The following is a 24,942-nucleotide window of genomic DNA, read 5'->3' as shown; positions in this document are numbered from 1 at the left end:
GACTCGCCCTCTCGGCACACCAAGTAGAGTGTGTTGCCAACTGTTTTTTTATATAGGGGTGTTTGTGTTCTGTACGGGGGGGGCTTATTTTGGTAAGGCCGAAGATGAAGGCAACTGTTTTTTTATATGGGGGTGTTTGTGTTCTGTATGGGGGGGTTTGTCTTGGTTAGGCCAAGGATGAAGGCCAATTGGATGGACAAGTTTTGTTATTCCTCCCCAGGTTTTCGGAGTGAGATATGTTTTTGACTGCTTTTTGGGGTCTTGTCTGTTTTTCTGTTTCATGTGGGAAGGGCCCTGAGTTTGTTAAATAAAGCTTTTTATTTATTCAGCTTGTCCAGGTGTCGTGTTTCAAGTGGTTGTTGCGTTAACCGGCTAAGGGCTTGCGGAGCGGCTGCATTCAGGTGCGTTCATTGCCACAAGCCATTCCCTGACAGGGGGCCTAGAAGTGTCGTTCAATAAGCCGCCGGCGGACGGCCCTTGGACCTTGTGGCTCCCTCCTGGGCTGGTACTCCTCCTCCTCCTCCTCCTCCTCATGGTCCTCCTGCTCGTCCTCCTGAGGTGGTGGTCCAACGTGAGGTGGCAGTACCTGAGTCCTGCGGATAGCCAGGTTGTGCAGCATGCAGCAAACGACAATGAACTGGGAGACTCTATCCGGCGAATACTGTAGAGATCCACCGGAACGATCCAGGCAGCGGAACCGTTGCTTGAGGATGCCAATCATTTGCTCTATGATGTTCCTTGTGGCTTGATGGCTTTCGTTGTATGCCTCCTCAGCAGGGGTCCTGGGCGCGCGGAGCGGGGTCATGAGCCATGTACACAAAGGGTAGCCCTTGTCCCCAATAAGCCATCCCCTTGGTGGAGGCTGTGCATCGAATATGTCAGCCACAGTAGTCTGGCGCAGGATAAATGCATCGTGGCTGCTTCCTGGAAAGCGGGCATTGACAGCTAGGATGCACTGCCTGTGGTCACACACCAGCTGTACATTGAGGGAATGGTAGCCCTTCCGGTTGCGGTAATCCTCGGCATTGTCGATAGGTGCCCGCAAAGCCACATGCGTGCGGTCAATGGCGCCCTGCACCATGGGGAAGTTGGCGATCCTGGCAAAACCGACTGCACACTGCTCCTGCCTCTCTAGGGTCATGGGGAAGGAGATGAATTGGTGTCTCCTTGCGAAAAGGGCATCGGTGACCTGCCGGATGCAGTGATGCACGGCGAACTGGGAGATGTTCGCTATGTCCCCAGCAGTGGCTTGGAAGGAGCCGCTTGCATATAAGTTCAGAGCCACCGTGACCTTCACTTCCACCGACAGAGACGTCCTGCACATCAGCTGTGTACGCAGATCTCTGTGAAGCAACTGGCAGATCTCTGCAACCACCTCCCTTCTGAAGCGTAGCTTCTTAACGCAATGCGCAGCAGTCATGGTGAGATAGGACACCTGCTGCCGGTATTCCCTGAGTGGGTAAGGCCTACGTTGCCGACGCCTGATGGCCCCTCTGCGTCTAGGCATGGCTGGCCCTCTCACACAGCATCTGCGAGCCCTTCGCACATAATGCTGGAACTGAGGGTTGGAACCCCATGCAGCCCCCATAATGAACTTGCAAACAGTGAAATCACAATGAGTCAAATTTCCAAGCTCTGGCCAGAAGCCAAAAATACCTCTCCTATGTTGTCCCAAATCAGTAAGGTCTGTTCCTTGGTCTCTGTCCAGAAATCCAAAGCACTAAAGTCATTGCAGCAAAATGGCTGGCCTTTATATTTCAGTCTAAGTGCCCTTTAATTATCGCTCCCCGAGGCCCGCAGGGCCTCTGCTGCGTTCCACTTCACAGTCCTTAACAGCGCCATGCCCACATTGGGCGGGCGCCACTGAATTTCCGGTTTGGGGCGCACAAACAGCGTTGCACGACGAAATGACGTCATAAGCTGCGCGCGCAGCTGAGCAGGCGCAAACACTTTGCGCCGGCGCTAAATGTCAACTGAAGTTGGGCGTAGGCGCAGATCGGCCTGCGCCCGGGCGCTAAGTGCCTAGCGCTCGAAATCTACCCCTCTTATGGTGCTAACGGCTGGCGAACGCAACTGAATTTCTAGGCCATAGGGTGTAATGAGAGGGAGGAATTGAATGAAATGAGTATTGGTAGGGAATTGGTGTTAGGGAAATTGACGGGATTGAAGGCCGATAAATCCCCAGAGCCTGATAATCTACATCCTAGGGTACATAAGGAAGAGGCTCCAGAAATAGTAGATGGATTGATGGTCATCTTCCAAAATTCAATAGACTCTGGCACAGTTCCCATGGATTGGAGGATAGCTAATGTAACCCCACTATTTATAAAACGTGGTAGAGAGAATACAGGGCATTATAAACCGGTAAGTCTGCATCGGTAGTGGGGAAAATGCTAGAGTCCATTATAAAAGATGTAATGGCAGAGCACTTGGAAAACAGTGAAAAGATCGGACAAAGTCAACTTGGATTTACAAAAGGTAAATCATGCTTGACTAATCTACTGGAATTTTTTGAGGATCTAACTGGTAGAACAGATAAGGGAGAACCAGTGGATGTGGTGTATTTGGACTTACATAAGGCTTTCGATAAGGTTTTGCCATGGAGGGAGTAAAGCGACGACTCACCAGACTGATACCTGGGATGGCAGGAATGACGTATGAGGAGAGATTGGGTCGATTGGGCTTATACTCACTGGAGTTTAGAAGAATGGGAGGGAACCTCATTTAAACTTATAAAATTCTAACAGGACTAGACAGAGTAGATGAAGGAAGAATGTTCCCGATGGCCGGGGTGTCCAGAGCCAGGGGTCACAGTTTAAAGATAAGGGGTAAGCCATTTAGGACAGAGATGCGGAGGAATTTCTTCACCCAGAGAGTTGTGAGCCTGTTGAATTCTCTACCACCGAAGGCAGTGGAGGCCAATTCATTAAATATATTCAAAATGAGTTAGATATATTTCTTAAGGCTAAAGGGATCAAGGGATATGGGGAGAAGGCAGGGACAGGGTACTGCATTTGGATGATCAGCCATGATATCATTGAATGGCAGAGCAGGCTCGAGGGGCCGAATGGCCTACTCCGGCTCCTACCTTTTATGTTTCTATGTCCTGCATAAGAGATTAGCGTGCAAAGTTAAAGCACACGGGATTGGGGGTAAGGTATTGTCTTGGATAGCGAACTGGTTGACTGATAGGAATCAAAAAGTTGGAATAAATGCGTCTTCTTCTGCGTGGCATGCAGGGACTAGTGTGGTACCGCAGGTATCGGTTCTAGGACCACAGCTATTCACAATATATATAAATGATCTAGAAGAGGGTACTAGATGTAATCCCTCCAAGTTTGCAGACGACACAAAGCTGGGTGGCATGTGTGCTGTGAGGAGGATGCAGAGAAACTCCAGTATGATTTGCTCAGGTTTTTTGATTGGGCAGACGCATGGCAAATGCAGTATAATGTGGATAAATGCGGGGTTATCCACTTCGGTGGCAAAAACAGTAAGACAGATTATTATCTGAACAGCAATAGATTGGGAAAAGGGGAAGTGCAACGAGACCTGAATGTCCTTGTGCACCAGTCGCTGAAGGTAAGCATGCAGGTGCAGCAGTCAGTTAAGAAGGCAAATGGTATGTTGGCCTTCATAGCGAGAGGTGTCGAGTAAAGGAGCAAGGACGTCTTGCTGCAATTGTACACGGCTTTGGTGAGACCACATCTTGAGTATTATGTGCAGTTTTGGTCACCTTATCTGAGGAAGGATGTTCTTGCCATGGAGAGAGTGCAGCGAAGATTCACCAGACTGATACAATAGCAAAATACTGCAGATACTGGAAATCTGACATAACAACAGAAAATGCTAGAAATACACAGCAGGCCAGGCAGCATCCGTGGAGAGAGATACAGAGTTAACCATTCAGGTCTGGGACCCTTCATCAGAACTGGAATAAGCTGGAGATTTAACAGGTATTAAGCAGGTGCAGGGACACGGGGTGTGATTTAGGAGGGGAGGAAGGAATTGAAAGAACATACTGTGCTTCTGTAAGAGGCAGGAAAGTATACATGTTGCAAATGGGAATGGCAAAAATCATACAACATGAAAAATGGGGGCAGGGATTTTTATCTGAAATTGTTGAACTTGATGTTGATTCCGCAAGGCTGTAAAGTGCCTAATTGAAAGATGAGGTGCTGTTCCTCGAGCTTACAAAAGCACAGTATGTTTCCAGACCTGAAACGTTAACTCTATTTCTCTCTCCACGGATGCTGCCTGGCCTGCTGAGTATTTCTAGCATTTTCTGTTGTTATTTCACCAGACTGATACCTGGGATGGCAGGAATGACGTATGAGGAGCCATTGGGTCGATTAGGCTTATATTTGCTAGAGTTAGAAGAATGAGAGGGGATCTCATTGAAACGTATAAAATTCTAACAGGACTAGACAGACCAGATGCAACAAGAATGTTCCCGATGGCGGGGAAGTCCAGAACCAGGGGTCACAGCCTAAAGATAAGGGGTAAGCCATTTTGGACAGAGATGAGGAGGAATTTCTTCACCCAGAGACTGGTGAACTTGTTTAATTCTCTACCACAGAAGGCAGTTGAGGCTGATTCATTAATTATGTTCAAGAAGGAGTTAGATATATTTCTTAAGGCTAAAGGGATCAAGAGATATGGGGAGAAAGCAGGGACAGGGTACTGAATTTGGATGATCAGCTATGATCTCATTAAATGGCGGAACAGGCTCGAGGGGCCGAATTTCCTACTCCAGCTCCTATCTTCTATGTTTCTATCATTTCTCCACACATCACTGTATGTATGGAATCCCCGTTAGCATAAATGAGGATCACATAAAAAACGCATTTATATACCAAGTAAATAAAATATACATATTTAAAATTAATTAAAATACAATTTAATTAAACATTTAAAACAAAAAAATATTTTTTTGACAAAATATTTTAAAGGAGCTAATGATAACCTTAACTTATTTTACAGGCGTTTTAATTTTATTTTTATATTTATTTACACTCAGGCATAAGTATTTCACGGGCATTCGCGGGGCATTGTTGGGCAAATTTGTGGGAACGGTTATGTTACTGGACTAGTTAATACAGAGACCTGGACTAATGATCTGGCAGCATGATTTCAAATCGCACCACGGCAGCTGGGGAATTTAAATTCAGTTAATTAAATAAATCTGCAATAAAAAGCTGGTATCAGTAATGGAGAACATGAAACTGCCGGACTGTCTTAAAAACCCATCTGGTGTCCTTTACAAAAGGAAATTTGCCGTTTTTACACGTTCTGGTCTGTACTTGACTCCAGACCTACAGCAATGAGGCTGATTCTTAACTGCCCCTCTGAAATGGCCTATCAAGGTGGCGGCTCAACACCTACTTTTCGAATGGCAGCGAGAGTTGGGCAAAAGGTCTGGCCTTGCCAGCGACGTCCAAATGAATTTAAAAAACTCTCCGCCTGCAGCTGTCAATTTCCTTGGGATGGTTACGATCTTTTAAGAAGATTCTTGACAGATCTCAAGTTCCGGGTTTTCGTGCATGTGCTTCGTGCAGAAATACCCAGAGCTTGCAGGGCCCTTACGAGCGATTATATTTGAAAAAACAGAGATGCTTCTTACGTGTGTGTGAGAGCGGGGGAGAAGAAAATCAGATAAAGTAGAGAGTTCTGATTACAAATCTGTTGGGTCTTCCATAAACTTCAGAAATGTTATTAAGCTTGGGAAAAACGAAGCCTGAAGATCTGTCTTAAGGTGGATGATTGGCTGCACAAATAGAGGTAAACCATTATGATCTGGTTGGGATTACGGAAACGTGGCTCAAGGATGGCCAAGACTGGGAACTCAACATCCAGGGGTTTTCGATATTCAGGAAAGATAGGCAAAAAGGAAAGGGAGGTGGGGTAGCATTATTGGTTAAAGAAGGGATTAATACAATTATAATGAAAGATATTAGCTCTGATGATGTGGAATCTATATGGGTAGAATTGAGGAATACTAAGGGGAAAAAACGTTAGTGGGAGTGGTATATAGAGCTTCAAACAGTAAGGCGGAGGTTGGGGATGGCATTAAAAGGGAAATTAAAGAAGCGTGCAATAAGGGCACAGCAGTCATCATGGGTGACTTTAATCTACATATAGATTGGGCCAACCAAATTAGTAACAATACTGTGGAGGAGGAATTCCTGGAATATTTACGAGATGGTTTCCTGGACCAATATGTCGAGGAACCAACCAGAGATCAGGCCAGCTTAGACTGGGTATTATGTAACGAGAAAAGATTAATAAGCTATCTTGTTGTACGAGGCCCCTTGGGTCGGAGCGATCATAATATGATCGAATTCTACATTAAGATGGAGAATGAAGTAGTTGACACAGAGACTAGGGTCCTCAATTTAAATAAAGGAAACTACGATGGTCTGAGGAGCGAGTTGGGTAGGCTTGATTGGGGAATGGCACTCAAAGGGTTGACGGTGGATAGGCAATGGCAAACATTCAAAGACCGAATGGATGAGCTACAGAATTTGTTCATCCCAGTTTGGCATAAAAATGGCACAAAAAAGGTGACTCAACCGTGGGTCACAAGGGAAATTAGGGATAGGATAAGATCCAAGGAGAGGACATTTAAATTGGCCAGAAAAAGCAATAACCTGAAGACTGGGAGCAGTTTAGGATTCATCAAAGGAGGAAAAAGGGATTAATTAAGAAAGGGAAAATAGAATATGAGAGTAAGCTTTCAGGGAACATAAAAACTGACTGTAAAAGCTTTTATAGATATGTGAAGAGAAAAAGATTGGTGAAGTCAAGCGTAGGTCCCTTGCAGTCAGAATCAGAGGAATTTATAATGGGGAACAAAGAAATGGCAGACGAAATAAATACATATTTTGGTTCTGTCTTCACAAAGAAGGACACAAATAACCTCCCAGAGATGCCGGGGAACATAGGGTCTGATGAAAGAGTGGAACTGAAAGGAATCAGTATTTGTAGGGAAATGGTGTTGGGAAAATTAATGGGACTGAAGGCCGATAAATCCCCAGGGCCTGATCATCTACATCCCAGGGTACTTAAGGAGGTGGCTCTAGAAATAGTAGATGCATTGCTGGTCATCTTCCAGAACTCGATAGACTCTGGAACAGTACCCATGGATTGGAGGGTAGCTAATGTAACCCCACTATTCATAAAAGGTGTTCGAGAAAAAAGCAGGGGATTATAGACCGGTAAGCCTGACATCGGTAGTGGTGAAAATGCTAGAGTCCATTATATAAGGTGTAACAGCAGAGCAGTTGGAAAGCAGTGACAGGATCGGACAAAGTCAACATGGATTTACAAAAGGTAAATCATGCTTGATTAATTTACTGGAAGTTTTTGAGGATGTAACTGGTAAAATAGATAGGGGAGAACCAGTGGATGTGGTGTATTTAGACTTTCAGAAGGCTTTCGATAAGGTCCCACATAAGAGATTAGCGTGCAAAATTAAGGCACATGGGATTGGGTGCAGGGTATTGACTTGGATAGAGAACAGGTTGGCGGACAGAAAGCAAAGAGTTGGAATAAGCGGGTCGTTTTCTGAGTGGCAGGCAGTGACTAGTGGGGTACCGCAAGGATCGGTCCTAGGACCCCAGCTGTTCACAATATATATAAATGATCTGGACGAGGGAATTGGATGTAATATCTCCAAATTTGCAGACGACACAAAGCTGGGTGCGAGGGTATGCTGTGAGGAGGATGTCGTGAAACTCCAGTACGATTTGGACATGTTGGGTGATTGGGCAGAAACATGGCAAATGCACTATAATGTGGATAAATGTGAGCTTATCCACTTTGGTGGCAAAAGCAGGAAGGCGGATTATTATTTGAATGGAAATAGATTGGGAGAAGGGGAAGTGCAAAGGGACCTGGGTGTTCTTGTGCACCAGTCGCTGAAGGTAAGCATGCAGGTGCAGCAGGCAGTTAAGAAGGCAAATGGTATGTTGGCCTTCGTAGCAAGAGGGTTCGAGTACAGGAACAAGGATGTCGTGCTACAGTTGTACAGGGCCTTGGTGAGACTGCACCTTGAGTATTGTGTGCAGTTTTGGTCGCCTTACCTGAGGAAGGACGTTCTTGCTATGGAAGGAGTGCAGCGAAGATTCACCAGGCTGATACCTGGGATGGCAGGAATGACGTATGAGGAGAGATTGTGTCGATTGGGCTTATACTCACTGGAGTTGAGAAGACTGAGAGGGGATCTCATCGAAACTTATAAAATTCTGTCAGGCCTGGACAGAATAGATGCAGGAAGGATGTTTCTGATGGCCGGGGGGTTCACAACCAGGGGTCATAGTCTAACGATAAGGGGTAAGCCATTTAGGAGTGAAATTAGGAGGAATTTCTTCACCCAGAGTGTGTTGATCCTGTGGAATTCTCTGCCACAGAGGGCGGTGGAGGCCAGTTCATTAAATATATTCAAGAAAGAGTTGGATATATTTCTTAAGGCTAAAGGGATCAAGGGATATGGGGAGAAGGCAGGGACAGGGTATTGAATTTGAATGATCAGCCATGATCTCATTGAATGGCGGAGCAGGCTCAAAGGGCAGAATGGCCTACTCCTGCTCCTATCTTCTATGTGTCTATGTTTCTATGTTAATAGCCTAGATGCACTACATTGCCTCAGTTGCAAGAGGAAAGTTAGGTGGGCACAGACAGAGAGAGTTAGCATCCATTTAAATTAATAGAATGAAAATCCGACAGGCTCTGTTATCGATCTGCAATCCTCCATCCTTCTTCTTCTTAGGCAGTCCATCGGAACCGAGGATGACTTGCTTCCACGTTAAAAATGAGTTCACAGTTAACTGATGAGTCCAATGCGGGACCTACAGTCTCTGTCACAGGTGGGGCAGATGGTGGTTGAATGGGTGGGTGGGTGGGGTGCTTGGGTTGAAGTGCACTCCTTGCGCTGCCTGTGCTTGGCTTCCGCTTGCTCCCAGGGAAGACACTCGAGGTGGTCGGTGCCTTCCCGGATGCTTCTCCTCCACTTGTGCGGTCTTGGGCCAGGGATTCCCAGGTGTCGGTGGGGATGTTACACTTTTTCAAGGAGGCTTTGAGGGTGTCCTTGAAGCGTTTCCTCTGCCCAGCTGTGGCTCACTTGCCATGCCGGAGCCCCGAGTAGAGCGCTTGTTTTGGGAGTCTCGTGTCAGGCATGCGGACAAAGAGACACATCCATCGGAGCTGATTGAGCATGGTTAAAGCTTCGATGCTGGGGAGTCTGGCCTGAGCAAGAACACCGAAGTTGGTGCGCCTATCCTGCCAATGGATTTGCAGGATCTTGCGGCGGCAGCATTGGTGGTACCTCTCCAGTGCTTTGAGGTGCCTTCTCTTCATGGTCCCTGTCTCTGAGGCATACTGCAGGGCGGGTATCACTGCTGCTCTGTAGACCATGAGCTTAGTGCCGGGTTTGTGGTCCTGGTCTTCAAACACTTTCTTCCTCAGGCGACTGAAGGCTGCACTGGCAAACTAAAGGCAGTGTTGGAATTCGTTGTTGATATCTGCCCTTGTTGACAGTAGGCTCCCGAGGTATGGAAAGTGGTCCACGTTGTCCAAGGACTTGTCGTGGATTTTGATAATCGGGGGGCAGTACTGTGTGGTGGGGGCAGATTGGTAGAGGGCCTTTGTCTCACAGATGTTTAGTGTAAGGCCCATGCTCTTGTATGCTTCGGTGAAGGTGTTGATGATGGTTTGGAGTTCGATCTCCAAGTGAGCGCAGATGCAAACATCATCTGCATACTGCAATTCGATGACAGAGGATGGGACGACCTTGGATCCGGATTGGAGGCGACGTTTGTTCTGTAAATTAGCTCCACTCCAGTGGGGAGCTTACTGAGGGAGAGATGGAGCATTGCAGCAAGGAAGATCAAGAAGAGCATTGGTGCGATGACACAGCCTTGTTTGACCCTGGTTCGTACATGAATTGGGTCTGTGGTGGAACCATTGGTCAAGATCACGGCTTGCATGTTGTTGTGAAGCAGGCGGAAGATGGTGAGAAACTTTGAGGGCAGCCGAATTTGAGGAGCACACTCCATAATCACTCACGGTTGACAGTGTCGAAGGTCTTTGTGAGATCAAAGAAGGCCATGTACAGTGGTTGGTGCTGCTCCCTGCATTTCTCTTGTAACTGACATGAGGTGAGGATCATGTCCACTGTGCCCCTTAGTGTGCGGAATCCACATTGCGACTCTGGGAGGAGCTCTTCGGCCACTGGAAGAAGATGTTTGAGGAGGATTCTTGCGATGACTTTTCCTATGGCAGACAGCAGGGAAACTCCTCTGTAAGTAGCGCAATCGGACTTCTCACCTTTCTTGAAGATGGTCACAATTACGGCATCTCTGGGATCCGCTGGCATGTGCTAATCCTTCTAGATAAGAGAAATGAGTTCATTAATTCGCACCAGTAATGCTTGTCCACCATGCTTTATTGCCTCGGTGGGGATTCCATGTGCTCCTGAGGCCTTGTAGTTCTTCAGTTGTCGGATGGCCTTTTTAATCTCATGCTGGGCTGGGGTTGTGCTGAGATGGTGGTGTGTAGCATGCTGTGGGATGGAGTTGAGGGCATTAATGTCGAAGACAGAGTCGCGGTTAAGGAGATCTTCAAAGTGCTCATTCCAGTGGGCACTGACTGCCTCTCTGCCCTTGATGAGCACCACACTGTTCTTGACCCGCAGTGGGGTAGCGCCTTGGCTGCTTCAGCCGTAGATGGTCTTGACTGCGTTAAAGAATTTACGCACATCATCATCTGAGCGAGGGACCACAAGGACGTCCGCATCACCCACGCCATGACAGGAGCTGATGACTGCTGGACAGACCTATGCCTAAGCTGCTCTGTCGTCTCCATCAATGTAGCCCCAAAACAGTGGCGGCAACAGAAACAATGCCACAGGAAAATTAATGCTGGAGCACTCAAAGACCCCACTAAGAAAGCCCTATTCATCCTGCACCTCACAAGCAACCTGATGACTCCCAGTGATGCAGAGACACAGAGTGCCCACAGCACCTGGTTTGCACTCAAGGCCTCCATAATCAGCACCTGTGAAGAAACGCTCGGTCACTGCACCAGGAAACACCAAGACTGGTTCGATGAGAATGACCAGGAAATCCAGGAGCTAATAAGCCACAAGTGCAAGGCATTCCTGATCTGGAAACAGCAACATAACTCGAGAACAAGAAAGCAGATCTACAGGAGCCTGAAGGCTGATGTCCAACAAAAAGCCTAAAGAACAGATGGTGGGTGGAGAAACCGCAGGAGATCCAGCAGCTAGCCGACAACCATGAATCCTCCATAGCCAGTTGTTCTCTCTGGTAAAGCCAGTTTTAGTTGACGACTCAGCAGTAAAGAATAAAACGATGTGTATTTGGGCAGCCAACCCATTACCATACATTCTCGCCACTGCCGAAGATAAAAATTCTATCCAGATAAAGCAGAAGTCGGAGAAAGAAAGTCAGAGTTAGTGTCACTTTTCGTCCCAATTACAGTTTATATGAATTGGATTTTGAAAGCAGACCTGGAGCTGCTAATTTTAACTGGATTATCAGTCACGTTTTGCTAATAATTACAAAAGGAACATTGTCGAACTCTTAGCAGCTTTCAAACTCATGGAGGGCAGCTGTGGCGGGTTGGTGGGGGGTGGGGACGCGGGGGGAGGGCGGGGCGGAGGCACAAAGAGAAATAAACAAAAACAATTAATTTAAAAATTAAAACTACGGAGTTGAATTTTGAGAGCACACAGAAAGACTGATTATCAGTTGTGTTGATAGATAGTAATTAGAATATTTCCGTATTTTTAAACAGTAGTTTCGGAAAGATGTAAACAGAGAAACAGAGAGAGAGAGTGAGAGTCAGACACAGCGACATATAGCCAGGAACTAAATCACAGAAGGCAAATTCCAACTATAACAGCAATCCGTTACGAAGTCACAATCAAGTATTGCCAAACAAAATGCCATCAGATACAAAATTGGTGGGTTACTCGCCAACTTGAAACTTTGGAATTCTCTACCCCAAAGGGCTGTAGATGCTGAAAATTAAGATGAAGTTGGAACCGGTTCTGGGAGAGGTGGGACCAGTACAAACGGGACGGTTTGTACCTGGGCAGGGCCGGGACCGATGCCCTGGGGGGAGTGTTTGCTAGTGCTGTTGGGGAGGGTTTAAACTAAAGTGGCAGGGGGTTGGGAACCTGAGCAGGGAGACAGAGGAAAGGGAAACAAGGAAAAAAGCAAAAGACAGGAAGGAGAAAAAAAAAATTAGAAGGCAAAGAACTCAACGGTTTAAATCAAACATGCTCACAGTAAATAATAATTCATACAGGTCTGAGAGCGTTAAGACAAGCCTGAAGGCTTTGTGTCTTAATGCAAGGAGCATTCGGAACAAGGTGGATGAATTAGCTGCGCAAATAGAGGTAAACGAATATGATTTGATTGGGATTACAGAAACATGGCTCCAGGGTGGCTAAGGCTGGGAACTCAACATCCAAGGGTATTCAATATTTGGGAAGGATAGGCAAAAAAGAAAGGGAGGTGGGGTAGCATTGCTGGTTAAAGAGGGGATTAACACAATTGAAAGGAAGGATAATAACTCTGATGATGTGGAATCTGTATGGGTAGAACTGAGAAATATCAAGGGGCAGAAAGCGTTAGTGGGAGTGGTATATAGACCTCCAAACAGTAATATGGAGGTTGGGGATGGCATTAAAAGGGAAATTAGAGAAGCATGCAGTAAGGGCACAGCAGTCATCATGGGTGACTTTAATTTACATATAGATTGGGCTAACCAAATTAGCAATAATATTGTGGAGGAGGAATTCCTAGAATGTTTACGGGATGGGTTTCTGGAACAATATGTCGAGGAACCAACCAGAGATCAGGCCATCTTAGACTGGGTATTATGTAATGAGAAAGGGTTAATTAGGAATCTTGTTGTACGAGGCCCCTTGGGTCAGAGCGATCATAATATGATAGAATTCTTCATTAGGATGGAGAGTGAAGTAATTGACTCGGAGACTAGGGTCCTGAATTTAAATAAAGGAAACTACGATGGTATGAGGCGCGAATTGGGTAGGATTGATTGGGGAATGTCACTCAAAGGGTGACAGTGGATAGGCAATGGCAAACATTGAATGACCGCATGGAGGAACTACAGAATTTGTACATCCCAGTTTGGGATAAGAATAAAACAAAAAGGGTGACTCAACCGTGGCTAACAAGGGAAATTAGGGATAGCATAAGATCCAAGGAGAGGGCATATAAATTGGCCAGAAAAAGCGGTAACCCTGAGGATTGGGAGCATTTTAGGATTCAACAAAGGAGGACAAAGGGATTAATTAAGAAGGGGAAAATAGAATATGAAAGTAAGCTTGCAGGGAACATAAAAACTGACTGTAAGAGCTTTTATAGATATGTGAAGAGAAAAAGATTATTGAAATCAAGTGTAGGTCCCTTGCAGTCAGAAGTAGGGAAGTTATAATGGGTACAAAGAAATGGCAGACCAATTAAATGCATATTTTGGTTCTGTCTTCACAAAGGAGGACACAAATAACCTCCCAGAGATGTTGGAGAATATAGGGTCTGATGAGAGGGAGGCACTGAAATAAATCAGTATTTGTAGGGAAATGGTGTTAGGGAAATTGATGGGATTGAAGGCCGATAAATCCCCAGGGTCTGATAATCTACATCCTAGGGTACTTAAGGAGGTGGCCCTAGAAATAGCAGATGCATTGCTGATCATCTTCCAAAATTCGCTGGAATCTGGAACTGTACCCATGGATTGGAGGGTAGCTAATGTTACCCCACTATTCAAAAAGGGTGGTAGAGAGAAAGCGGGGAATTACAGACTGGTAAGCCTGACATCGGTAGTGGGGAAAATGCTAGAGTCCATTATAAAGGATGTAATAGCTGAGCACTTGGAATACAGTGACAAGATCGTACAAAGTCAACATGGATTTACAAAAGGTAAATCGTGCTCGACTAATCTACTGGAATTTTTTGAGGATGTAACTGGGAAAATAGATAAGGGAGAACCAGTAGATGTGGTGTATTTGGACTTTCAAAAGGCTTTCGATAAGGTCCCGCGTAAGAGATTAGCATGTAGAGTTAAGGCACATGGGATTGGGGGCAAGGTATTGACTTGGATAGAGAACTAGTTGGCGGACAGAAAGCAGAGAGTAGGATTTAACGGGTCTTTTTCCGAGTGGCAGGCAGTGACTAGTGGGGTACTGCAGGGATCGGTCCTTGGACCCCAGCTATTCACAATATACATTAATGATCTAGATAAGGCAACTAGATCTAATATCTCCAAGTTTGCAGACGACACAAAGTTGGGTGGGTGTGTGTGCTGCGAGGAGGATACCGAGAAACTCCAGGATGATTTGGACAGATTGGGCGATTGGACAGAAGCGTGGCAGATGCAATATAACGTGGATAAATGCGAGGTTTTCCACTTTGGTGTCAAAACCAGAAAGGCAGACTATTATCTGAATGGCAATAGATTGGGAGAAGGGGAAGTGCAACGAGACCTGGGTGTCCTTGTGCACCAGTCGCTGAAGGTAAGCATGCAGGTGCAGCAGGCGGTGAAGAAGGCAAATGGTATGTTGGCCTTCATAGCGAAAGGGTTTGAGTACAGGAGCAAGGATGTACTGCTGCAGTCGTACAGGGCCTTGGTGAGACCATACTTTGAGTACTGTGTGCAGTTTTGGTCGCCTTATCTGAGGAAGGATGTTCTTGCCATGGAAGGAATTCAGCGAAGATTCACAAGGCTGGTTCCTGGGATGGCAGGAATGACGTATGAGGAGAGATTGGGTCGATTGGGCTTATACTCGCTGGATTTCAGAAGAATGAGAGGGGATCTCATCGAAAGTTATAAAATTCTGACAGGTCTGGACAAACTAGATGCAGGTAGAATGTTCCCGATGGTCGGAGAGTCCAGAACCAGGGGTCATAGTCTAAGGATAAGGGGTAAGCCATTTAGGACAGAGATGAGGAAGAATTTCTCCACCCAGAGAGTGGTGAACCTGTGGAATTCTCTACCACAGAAGGCGGTTGAGGCCAAGCCTTTAAATATATTCAAGAAGGAGTTAAATATATTTCTTAGAGCTAAAGGTATCAAGGGATATGGGGAGAAGGCAGGTAGAAACATACAAACATAGAAGATAGGAGCAGGAGAAGGCCATTCGGACCTTCGAGCCTGCTGCACCATTCAATGAGATCATGGCTGATCATCCAAATTCAGTACCCTGTCACTGCCTTCTCCCCATATCCCTTGATCCCTTTAGCCTTAAGAAATATATCCAACTCTTTTTTGAATATATTTAATGAACTGGCCTCCACCGCCCTCTGTGGCAGAGAATTCCACAGGTTGACCACTCTCTGGGTGAAGAAATGCCTCCTCATTTCAGTCCTAAATGGCTTACCCCTTATCCTTAGACTATGACCCCTGGTTCTGGACTCCCCGGCCATCATAAACATCCTTCCTGCATCTAGTCTGTCCAGGCCTGACAGAATTTTATAAGTTTCGATGAGATCCCCTCTCAATCTTCTAAACTCCAGTGAGTATAAGCCCAATCGACACAATCTCTCCTCATACGTCATTCCTGCCATCCCAGGTATCAGCCTGGTGAATCTTCGCTGCACTCCTTCCATGGCAAGAACGTCCTTCCTCAGGTAAGGCGACCAAAACTGCACACAGTTCTAAAGGTGCGGTCTCATCAAGGCCCTGTACAACTGTAGCATGACATCCTTGTTCCTGTACTCGAACCCTCTTGCTACGAAGGCCAACATACCATTTGCCTTCTTAACCACCTGCTGCACCTGCATGCTTACCTTCAGCGACTGGTGAACAAGGACACCCAGGTCTCTTTGCACTTCCCCTTCTCCCAATCTATTGCCATTCAAATAATAATCTGCCTTCCTGCTTTTGCCACCAAAGTGGATAACCTCACATTTATCCACATTATAGTGCATTTGCCATGTTTCTGCCCAATCACCCAATCTGTCCAAATCGTACTGGAGTTTCACGACATCCTCCTCACAGCTTACCCTCCCACCCAGCTTTGTGTCGTCTGCAAATTTGGAGATATTACATCCAATTGTAATATCCATAGGCTAGAAACCTATGTAGTGAAATAGAGGAAAGTGAAAGGCAGACAGAAATAAATGGTAAAAGGGTGAGGAACAAAAAACAAAGGGCCAAACTAATTCATAAAAAATGTGAGCATAAAAAAAGCCTGAGGGTTTTATACCTTAATGCGAGAAGCATCAGGAACAAGGTAGATGAATTAGCTGTGGAAATAGAGGTTAATAATTATGATCTAATTGGGATTACGGAAACATGGTTGCAGGGTGAGCAGGGCTGGGAGCTTAACATACAGGGGTATTCAGTATTTAGGAAGGATCGACAAAAAAGAAAGGGAGGAGGGGTAGCATTGCTAGTAAAAGAGGGGATAAATGCAATTGAAAGGAAGGATATTAACTCAGTTAATACAGAATCTATATGGGTGGAGCTAAGAAATAGCGAGGGGCGAAAAACATTAATAGGAGTGGTATATAGGCCTCCAAATAGTAAAATAGAGGTTAGGGAGGGCATCACGAGGGAAATTAGAGAAGCGTGCAATAAGAGCACAGCTGTCATCATAGGTGACTTTAACTTACATATAGATTGGACTAGCCTAATCAGTAAAAATAATGAGGAGGAGGAATTCCTTGAGTGTTTAAGGGATGGTTATCTGGATCAATATGTCGAGGAACCAACTCGGGAACAGGCTATATTGGACTGGGTACTGTGCAATGAGAAGGGACTAATCAGTAATCTTGTTGTACGGGGACCCTTGGGTCAGAGCGATCATAACATGATCGATTTCTCACTCGAAATGGAGAGCGAAGAAATTGACTCAGAGACTAAGGTCCTGAATTTAAACAAGGGGAATTATGATGCCATGAGACGGGAACTGAGTAGGTCTGATTGGACAACGTTCCTGAGAGGACTGGAGGTAGATAAACAATGGCAAACATTTAAAGATAGAATGACAAAATTGCAAAAATTGTTTATACCAATCTGGCATAAAAGGAAATCTAAAAAGGTGACTCAACCGTGGATAACAGGGGAAATTAGAGACAGCATAAAATCCAAAGATAGGGCGTATAAAATAGCCAAAAAAAGCGCCAGAGCGGAAGATTGGGAACAGTTTAAGATAGAGCAAAGGAGGGCAAAGGGCATGATCAAGAGGGGCAAAATAGCTTACGAAAACAAGCTGGCGGAAAATATAAAAACTAACTCCAAAAGCTTTTATAAATATATCAAAAGGAAAAGACTGGTGAAAACCAAAGTTGGTCCATTGCAGTCAGATACGGGGGAATATATAATGGGAAATAAGGAAATGGCAGATCAACTAAATGCATACTTTGGGTCAGTCTTTACGAAGGAAGACACAAAAAACCTCCCTGGGATATCGGGAAAAATAGGGACATTGGCAAAGGAGGAACTGACGCAAATCAATATCTCTAAGGATATGGTGTTAAGGAAGCTAAAGGGATTGAAGGTGGACAAATCCCCAGGGCCTGATAACATGCATCCTAGGGTACTGAAGGAGGTGGCCCTAGAGATAGCGGATGCACTAAGGATGATTTTTCAGAATTCATTAGACTCGGGAACAGTGCCGATGGATTGGAGGGTAGCTAACGTTACCCCACTATTCAAAAAGGGGGGTAGGGAAAAAGCAGGTAATTACAGACCTGTAAGCCTTACATCAGTTGTGGGCAAAATGCTGGAGTCCATCATTAAGGATGAAATAGCGGAGCACTTAGCAAATGGGGACAGGATAGGACAGAGTCAACATGGATTTACAAAGGGTAAATCGTGCTTGACTAATCTATTGGAATTTTTTGAGGGAGTAACTGGTAGAATAGATGGGGGAGAGCCAGTAGATGTGGTGTACCTGGACTTCCAAAAGGCCTTCGATAAGGTCCCACATAAAAGATTAGCATGGAAAATTGAGGCTCATGGGATAAAGGGGAAAGTTTTGGCGTGGATAGGGAACTGGCTGTCAGATAGAAAACAGAGAGTTGGAATAAACGGCTCATTTTCTGAATGGCAGGCAGTAACAAGTGGGGTACCACAGGGATCTGTCCTGGGCCCCCAGCTGTTCACAATTTACATTAATGACCTGGATCAGGGAGTCGGATGCAGCATTTCCAAATTTGCAGACGACACTAAACTAGGAGGTGGGGTGGGCTCAGAGGAAGAGACCAGGAAGCTCCAGAGCGATTTGGACAGACTGGGCGATTGGGCGGATAAATGGCAGATGCACTATAATGTGGACAAGTGCGAAGTTATCCACCTTGGGTGCAGGAACGGGAGGGCAAATTATTATTTAAATGGCAATAGATTGGGAGAGGGGGAAGTACAGAGAGACCTGGGTGTTCTTGTACACCAGTCACTGAAGGCGAGCATGCAGGTGCAACAGGCGGTCAAGAAGGCAAACGGTATGCTGGCCTTCATAGCAAAAGGGTTAGAATACAGGAACAGGGATACCTTGCTGCAGCTGTACAGGGCACTGGTGAGACCACACCTCGAGTACTGTGTACAGTTTTGGTCGCCTCATCTGAGGAAGGATGTTCTTGCCATGGAGGGGGTGCAGCGGCGATTCACCAGGCTGATACCAGGAATGGCGGGAATGACCTATGAGGAGAGACTATGTAGTTTAGGGATGTACACACTGGAGTTTAGAAGATTGAGAGGGGACCTCATAGAAGTGTATAAAATTCTGACAGGTCTAGACAGACTGGATGCAGAAGGAATGTTTCCCTTGGCGGGTGAGAACAGAACTAGAGGACATAATTTAAGGATAAGGGCTAAACCATTTAGGACAGAGATGAGGGGGAATTTCTTCACTCAGAGAGTGGTGAACCTGTGGAACTCATTGCCACAGAGGGCAGTGTACGCCAGCTCATTAAATATATTTAAGAGGGAATTAGATATATTTCTACGGGCAAAAGGGGTTAAGGGTTACGGAGAGAAGGCGGGGACGGGATACTGAATTAAAGGATCAGCCATGATCTCATTAAATGGCGGAGCAGGCACGAAGGGCCGAATGGCCTACTCCTGCTCCTATCTTCTATGTATCTATGTATCTATGTAATTCCCTCGTCCAGATCATTAATACATATTGTGAAAAGCTGGGGTCCTAGGACCGATCCTTGCAGTACCCCACTAGTCACTGCCTGCCACTCGGAAAACGACCCGTTTATTCCAACTCTTTGCTTTCTGTCTGCCAACCAGTTCTCTAGCCAAGTCAATACCTTGCCCCCAATCCCATGTGCCTTAATTTTGCACGCTAATCTCTTACGGGGTACTGAGTTTGGATGATCAGCCATGATCTCATCGAATGGCGGAGCAGGCTTGAGGGGCCGAATGGCCTTCTCCTGCTCCTATCTTCTATGTTTCTATGTTTCTATGAAGTTGAGGTCGAAGACCAGTCATGATCTTTATGAATTGCGGAGCGGGCTCGAGGAGCCGAATTGCCTACTCCCGCTCCTAATTCTTATATTCTTATGTTCTATTATCCAGCTTTCGCCCATTTATAAACAGTTAAAATTACCTTCTACTCTGCCTCCCTCCTAAGGTGTAGGTTTACTCTGCTCTTTGCCTGCCCTTGACTCACGACTGAGATTGGGAAGTCAGTGTGTGACAAAGATTGTGAATGCATTGCATTTTCCTGCATAATTTGATATCAAACGACTCAAACAAGTCTAAGAAAATATTCATCAATTAGCAACAACACAAATACCTATACAGGAGACGCCTACAATGGTCGCAGTTTCGCAGTTCTGCTGGCCCAATGCACTGGACGGACACTCCAACAGCGAAGACTCAGATCCCGTGCACTGAAACTTATCCAGTAAAACAGGTCCCGTTTCTCGTGAGATTGGATGGATTACTGATGTGTGAAAAGAATGGCAGGCATGCTGCTTGCAGACGACTTCTCCGTCAGCGGAATCCCACAAGCTGCTACAGACCGACCCCCACTGACCTTGGTAATAAACCTTCAATTGCCCGATACATGGCGCATACGGGCCCACCAACTTCACGGCTGTGAACTCTGTTAAAAATTAAAGACGAGAAACACTAATTGATTTCCCTAAAGTGAACTGATGTAATCATCTTAGAATCATTACAAACCACTTGAAAGCATGACACTAAATGGCATTGAGTAAACAGGAATATTAAAGTTACTTTGTGCAATAAATTGCCACTGTGTTCTATGTTTAGCAGTTTTCAGATTTTGGCATAGCGTCTCTCCATCTACAGTTATAATAGTGTAAATTATAACGTTATACCTTTCACTTTGTATCACAGACGGATTTACTTAAATATAAACATTTTACATGTTCCAGTTACCCATTTTGTTTCGTCTTATATCTCTGATTAAAAAAATCCTTTATTAATATTTAGTGTGTATCACGGCCAACTGAGATGGTCGGAGATGTGGAATACACACCGCCTTGTAAGTGCCATTCACATCCCAAAATAATAAATTGTTTAAAGTTCTATATCCATCTACATTGAATGGGCCGACGTCCCTGAATTATGCGCTCCAACTGAAGGAGGTTTGGGGACACAGCACTGAGGAAACAGAGAGCGATCTGTAACGCCAGGCCGATAACGCCAGTTTCTAAAAGCACCACTGAGCTTGCGTGCATTTCCCCCAAATTCCTTCCAGTGCTGTGTAGGTTGCAGATTGTAGCGCCTCAAAAGGGCATTAATGTACAAAGTGCATTACAAATGACATTACACCCTGGCACAACGTTTCATTTGCTTCTACTTGTCCAGGGCCAAGTGAATGCTGTCCCCATAAAAAGTGGGCATTGAGGGTTATGTTTCATTGGCAGTCGTTTGAAAGCAAAGGTAAAACGCAGTGAGGAGCTTTATTTGGGGAGTCTTGGGTCATTGCTCAATGTTACTTGCTAGAGGAACCTGCACAACGCCGGTTACGTTGATTTATCGGTAGTGTTTGGAGCAACACCCTCAGCAGAATCGGAGCCACATTGGGACAGCAGTGCACGTGGATTATTATCAAAAGAGGGAGAGATTTACACAGGTTCGTTTCAAGATGCCAACGAGGTTTCCAGTGCCTTTGTAGTCCTTAATGTCGAGGGGCTTTGTGCGAGAGCTGTAGGATCCACTGTGAAAGGCGGTGCTGCCAGACTCCAGGCAGATTCAGCGCTGCCTTTGCGATTGCGTTTCACCAACAGCCTAATGTTTTCACCTCTGTATAATTTCTGAGGTGGGGGGCGGGGAGTTGTGTGCGGGGGTGCAGGCAGATTAACTTTATCAGTATTAGCAGTATATTGCTGCATCAAACAGCATGTTGATTCCTGCTTTGAAGAGCCAACAATTATGCCAAGATCCCTCTGGAACCCAGAGCAATAGGCTCGGGCCCTCTGGTTGCCTGAATGGCAGGAAGGTCAAGCGTTCAGGGATAGATAACTTGCATAATACTCTTCGTGCACCAATCAAAGTGAGATCTTGCTACATATCCCAGGAGCCCATTGAAGAGGAGTGGGAGGAGGAGCTCATGATGCTGAAGAAGCACAAGAGCGCACGTGTCTGTTCCGAACACGAGGTGCGTGGCGTATTTCTTCTGAGCAATTTGTATAAAAATTCAATAGAAAGGATTAGTATGGTATCTTATTTAATATTCCATGATATATTTATCGCCAAATGTAGATACTGCTTACCGCTTTCATTCACTGCTTGAACGGAAGCACTTTGACTCTGAGGTTGCAAAGAGGATCGAATTGCTGAGACTGAAATACAAAATTTGGGAGATAAAATGTCTGAAAAACTTCAACCAAGGGAATGACATTCAATACATGGACCAGCCACGTAAATACTGTGGCAACAAGAGCAAGTCAGAGGCCAGGTATTCTGCGGCGACAGTCTCACCTCCTGACTCCCCAAACCCTTTCCACCATCTACAAGGCACATGTATGGAGTGTGATGGAATGAATGCAGCTCCAACAACACTCAAAACGCTCGACACCATCCAGGAAAAAGCAGCCCGCTTGATTGGCACCCCATCCACCACTTTAATCATTCGCTCCATCCACCACTGTCGTACCGTGGCTGCTGTGTGTACCATCTACAAGATGAACTGCAGCCACTCACCAAGGCTTCTTCGGCAGCACGTCCCAAACCCGCCACCTTTTCCACCTTAAAGGACAAGGGTAGCAGGCACATGGGAACACGACCACTTACAAGTTCCCCTCCAAGTCACACACTATCTTGTCTTATAAGTATTTCACCGATCCTTCATCGTCGCTGTGTCAAATTCCTTGGGCTCCCTACCTAACAGCACTTTACCACACGGACTGCAGCGGTTTAAGAAGGCAGCTCACCACCACCTTCTCAAGGACAATATGGGATGGGCTATAAATGCTGGTCTGTCCAGCGACGCTGGCATCGCATAAACGAACATAAAATAAAATAGTGAGGCAGACAGCAAAATGTTGATGCAGAAATGGCGCAACTCCGATTGCAACTTTCCACTATTCGCTTTTAACGGCGCAGCAGCTCCTCACCTAAAGTTGCCATACCACTCACATAAATAACAGCGCTCACCATTAAGAACATAAGAACATAAGAAGTAGGAGCAGGAGTAGGCCATACGGCCTCTCGGGCCTGCTCCACCATTCAATAGGATCATGGCTGATCCGAACCTAGACTCACGTCCACTTCCCTGCCCGCTCCCCGTAACCCCTAATTCCCTTATCAGCTAGGAAACTGTCTATCTCCGTTTTACATTTATTTAATGTCGCAGCTTCCACAGCTCTCTGAGGTAGCAAATTCCATAGATTTGCTACTCTCTAAGTGAAGAAGTTGCTCCTCATCTCAGTTCTGAAAGGGCAGCCCCTTATTCTAAGAGTATTCCCCCTAGTTCTAGTCTCACCCATCAGTGGAAACATCCTCCCCGCATCCACCTGATCAAGCCCTCTCACAATCTTATATGTGTCGGTATCGCCACTCATTCTTCTGAATTCCAATGAGTAGAGGCCCAATCTACTCAACCTTTCCCCATAAGTCAATCCCCTCATCTCCAGAATCAACCGAGTGAACCTTCTCTGAACTGCCTCGAGAGCAAGTATATCTTTTCTTAAATATGGAAACCATAACTGTATGCAGTATTCCAGGTGTGGCCTCACCAGTACCCTATATAACTGAAGCAAGACTTCCCTGCTTTCATACTCCATCCCCCTTGCAATAAAAGTCAAGATTCTATTGGCCTTCCTGATCACCTGCTGTACCTGCATACTAACCTTCTGTGTTCCATGCACCAGGAACCCCAGATCCCTTTGTACTGTAGCACTTTGCAGTTTCTCTCCATTTAGATAATAACTTGCTCTTTGATTCTTTTCTGCCAAAGTGCATAACCTCACACTTTCCAACATTATATTCCATCTGCCAAATTTCTGCCCACTCACTTAGCCTGTCTATGTCGTTTTGCAGGTTTTTTATGTCCTCCTCACTCACTGCTTTCCCTCCCATCTTTGTATCGTCGGCAAACTTGGATATGTTGCACTTGGTCCCCTCCTCCAAATCGTTAATATAGATTGTAAAGAGTTGGGGTCCCAGCACCGACCCCTGCGGAACACCACTAGTTACTGATTGCCAACCCGAGAATGAACCATTTAGCCCAACTCTCTGTTTTCTGTTAGATTGCCAATCTTCCGCCCATGCCAGTATATTGCCCCCAATCCCGTGATTTTTTTTAGCCTGAGCGTTATTTTCAAAGCAATTCTGGCCCAGATTTAACGACTGAAAATGTTCCTTAAAATCTTTTCTGTGGGTCTACGGCGGTGTCGCAACAGAGTTGCAGCGTGTGAGGACTGGGAGCCCACAGCATTTCAGGGCCACTGTAAATAAGGGCGGTGCCAGCACATTTGCTGCGGAACAGCATCCACCGTAACAGAACAAGTCAGCTAAATTTAAATAACAAGAGTCACCCTGTTAACTTCAAAGACCGTCCCTGCTACTGTATTTCAGAGATTCCATTGCGTGAACAAATTCCATCTGAATTCCCTTCTTGCTAATTTTTAATCTTTTGTCCCTGCTTTTCCACTTCACCATGATAGATATGGTGCCGGGTATCACTTTGTTTCCAAAATTCCATTTAACTCCGCTGAACTTCCAAGGAAGGTAACCAAAGAAAACAAGGCAACATTCCTCGGGCTAGATCTTCACTTTGTGCGATAGTGTAAAACGGGTAATAGCGAATCAAACGCCCGTTTCACATCTCTCCTACTATTTTACTTCTATTGACTTCAAATTAACCCCTATACACTTTTTTCATAAATTAATTGCTGACATCCAGCATCTTCTTGCCCCCTCCGTACCTCTTGAAGGGCATTAATATCCTCCCCGTGATTACATCGCCAGGGCTGTACATAATACCTCAGATGGGATTGCCCAGAGCCTTAGACTGTAAAAATAAAACCGCTTCGAATTTACGCTCTATGGGATGAAGTTCAACTTCGTCTCCGATTTTATTTTTAATTGAAGGCAATTGTTGGAATTTTTAACTTTTATGGTCGGGTGAAAAGCCGGTGATCGCGGACCAACAGCCTGTTTTACATCTCTTCTGATTGCCGTATCCATCTAAATCAATGGCATATGACATCTGGAGAGTTGTAAATAGGTATGACTATTTCCTATCACCCCTATTTCGCCCAGCGGTATAATCAAAACTTCCCCAATATCCTATCCACGAACGCAAGTTTTGCATTCCGCTCAAGTCTCCATTTCACAGGTGTCTAGTGTATCTCTCCTTCGTAAATACTTTTATCTTTCTCACACACACGCACTCTGCCTAGTTTATCTCTCGCTCATTCTCTCACTGTTTCGATGACCCTTGTTCCTTTCCCACAAGTT

At 45.5% G+C, this 24,942-nt stretch overlaps 1 protein-coding gene across 1 annotated transcript in view; it reads right to left on the bottom strand.

Moving 5' to 3' along the window:
• LOC147115398 (scavenger receptor cysteine-rich domain-containing protein DMBT1-like) overlaps positions 1-24,942 on the bottom strand; it is a 117,410-nt gene that overhangs the window by 44,278 nt on the left and 48,190 nt on the right. Inside the window, exons 3-4 of the mRNA XM_085989574.1 lie at positions 21,753-21,821; positions 19,802-20,113 (exon numbers count right to left, since the gene is read on the bottom strand). Of these exons, the coding sequence (XP_085845700.1) occupies positions 19,802-20,113; positions 21,753-21,821 (381 nt within the window). The remainder of the gene's footprint in view (positions 1-19,801; positions 20,114-21,752; positions 21,822-24,942) is intronic.

This window comes from Somniosus microcephalus, chromosome 6, assembly GCF_052327205.1.
Source record: "Somniosus microcephalus isolate GS21.2 chromosome 6, FLI_Smic_1.0, whole genome shotgun sequence".
NCBI lineage: Eukaryota > Metazoa > Chordata > Chondrichthyes > Squaliformes > Somniosidae > Somniosus > Somniosus microcephalus.
The sequence above is the reverse complement of the archived record's forward strand: the minus strand, read 5'-3'. Positions and strand labels throughout refer to the sequence as shown.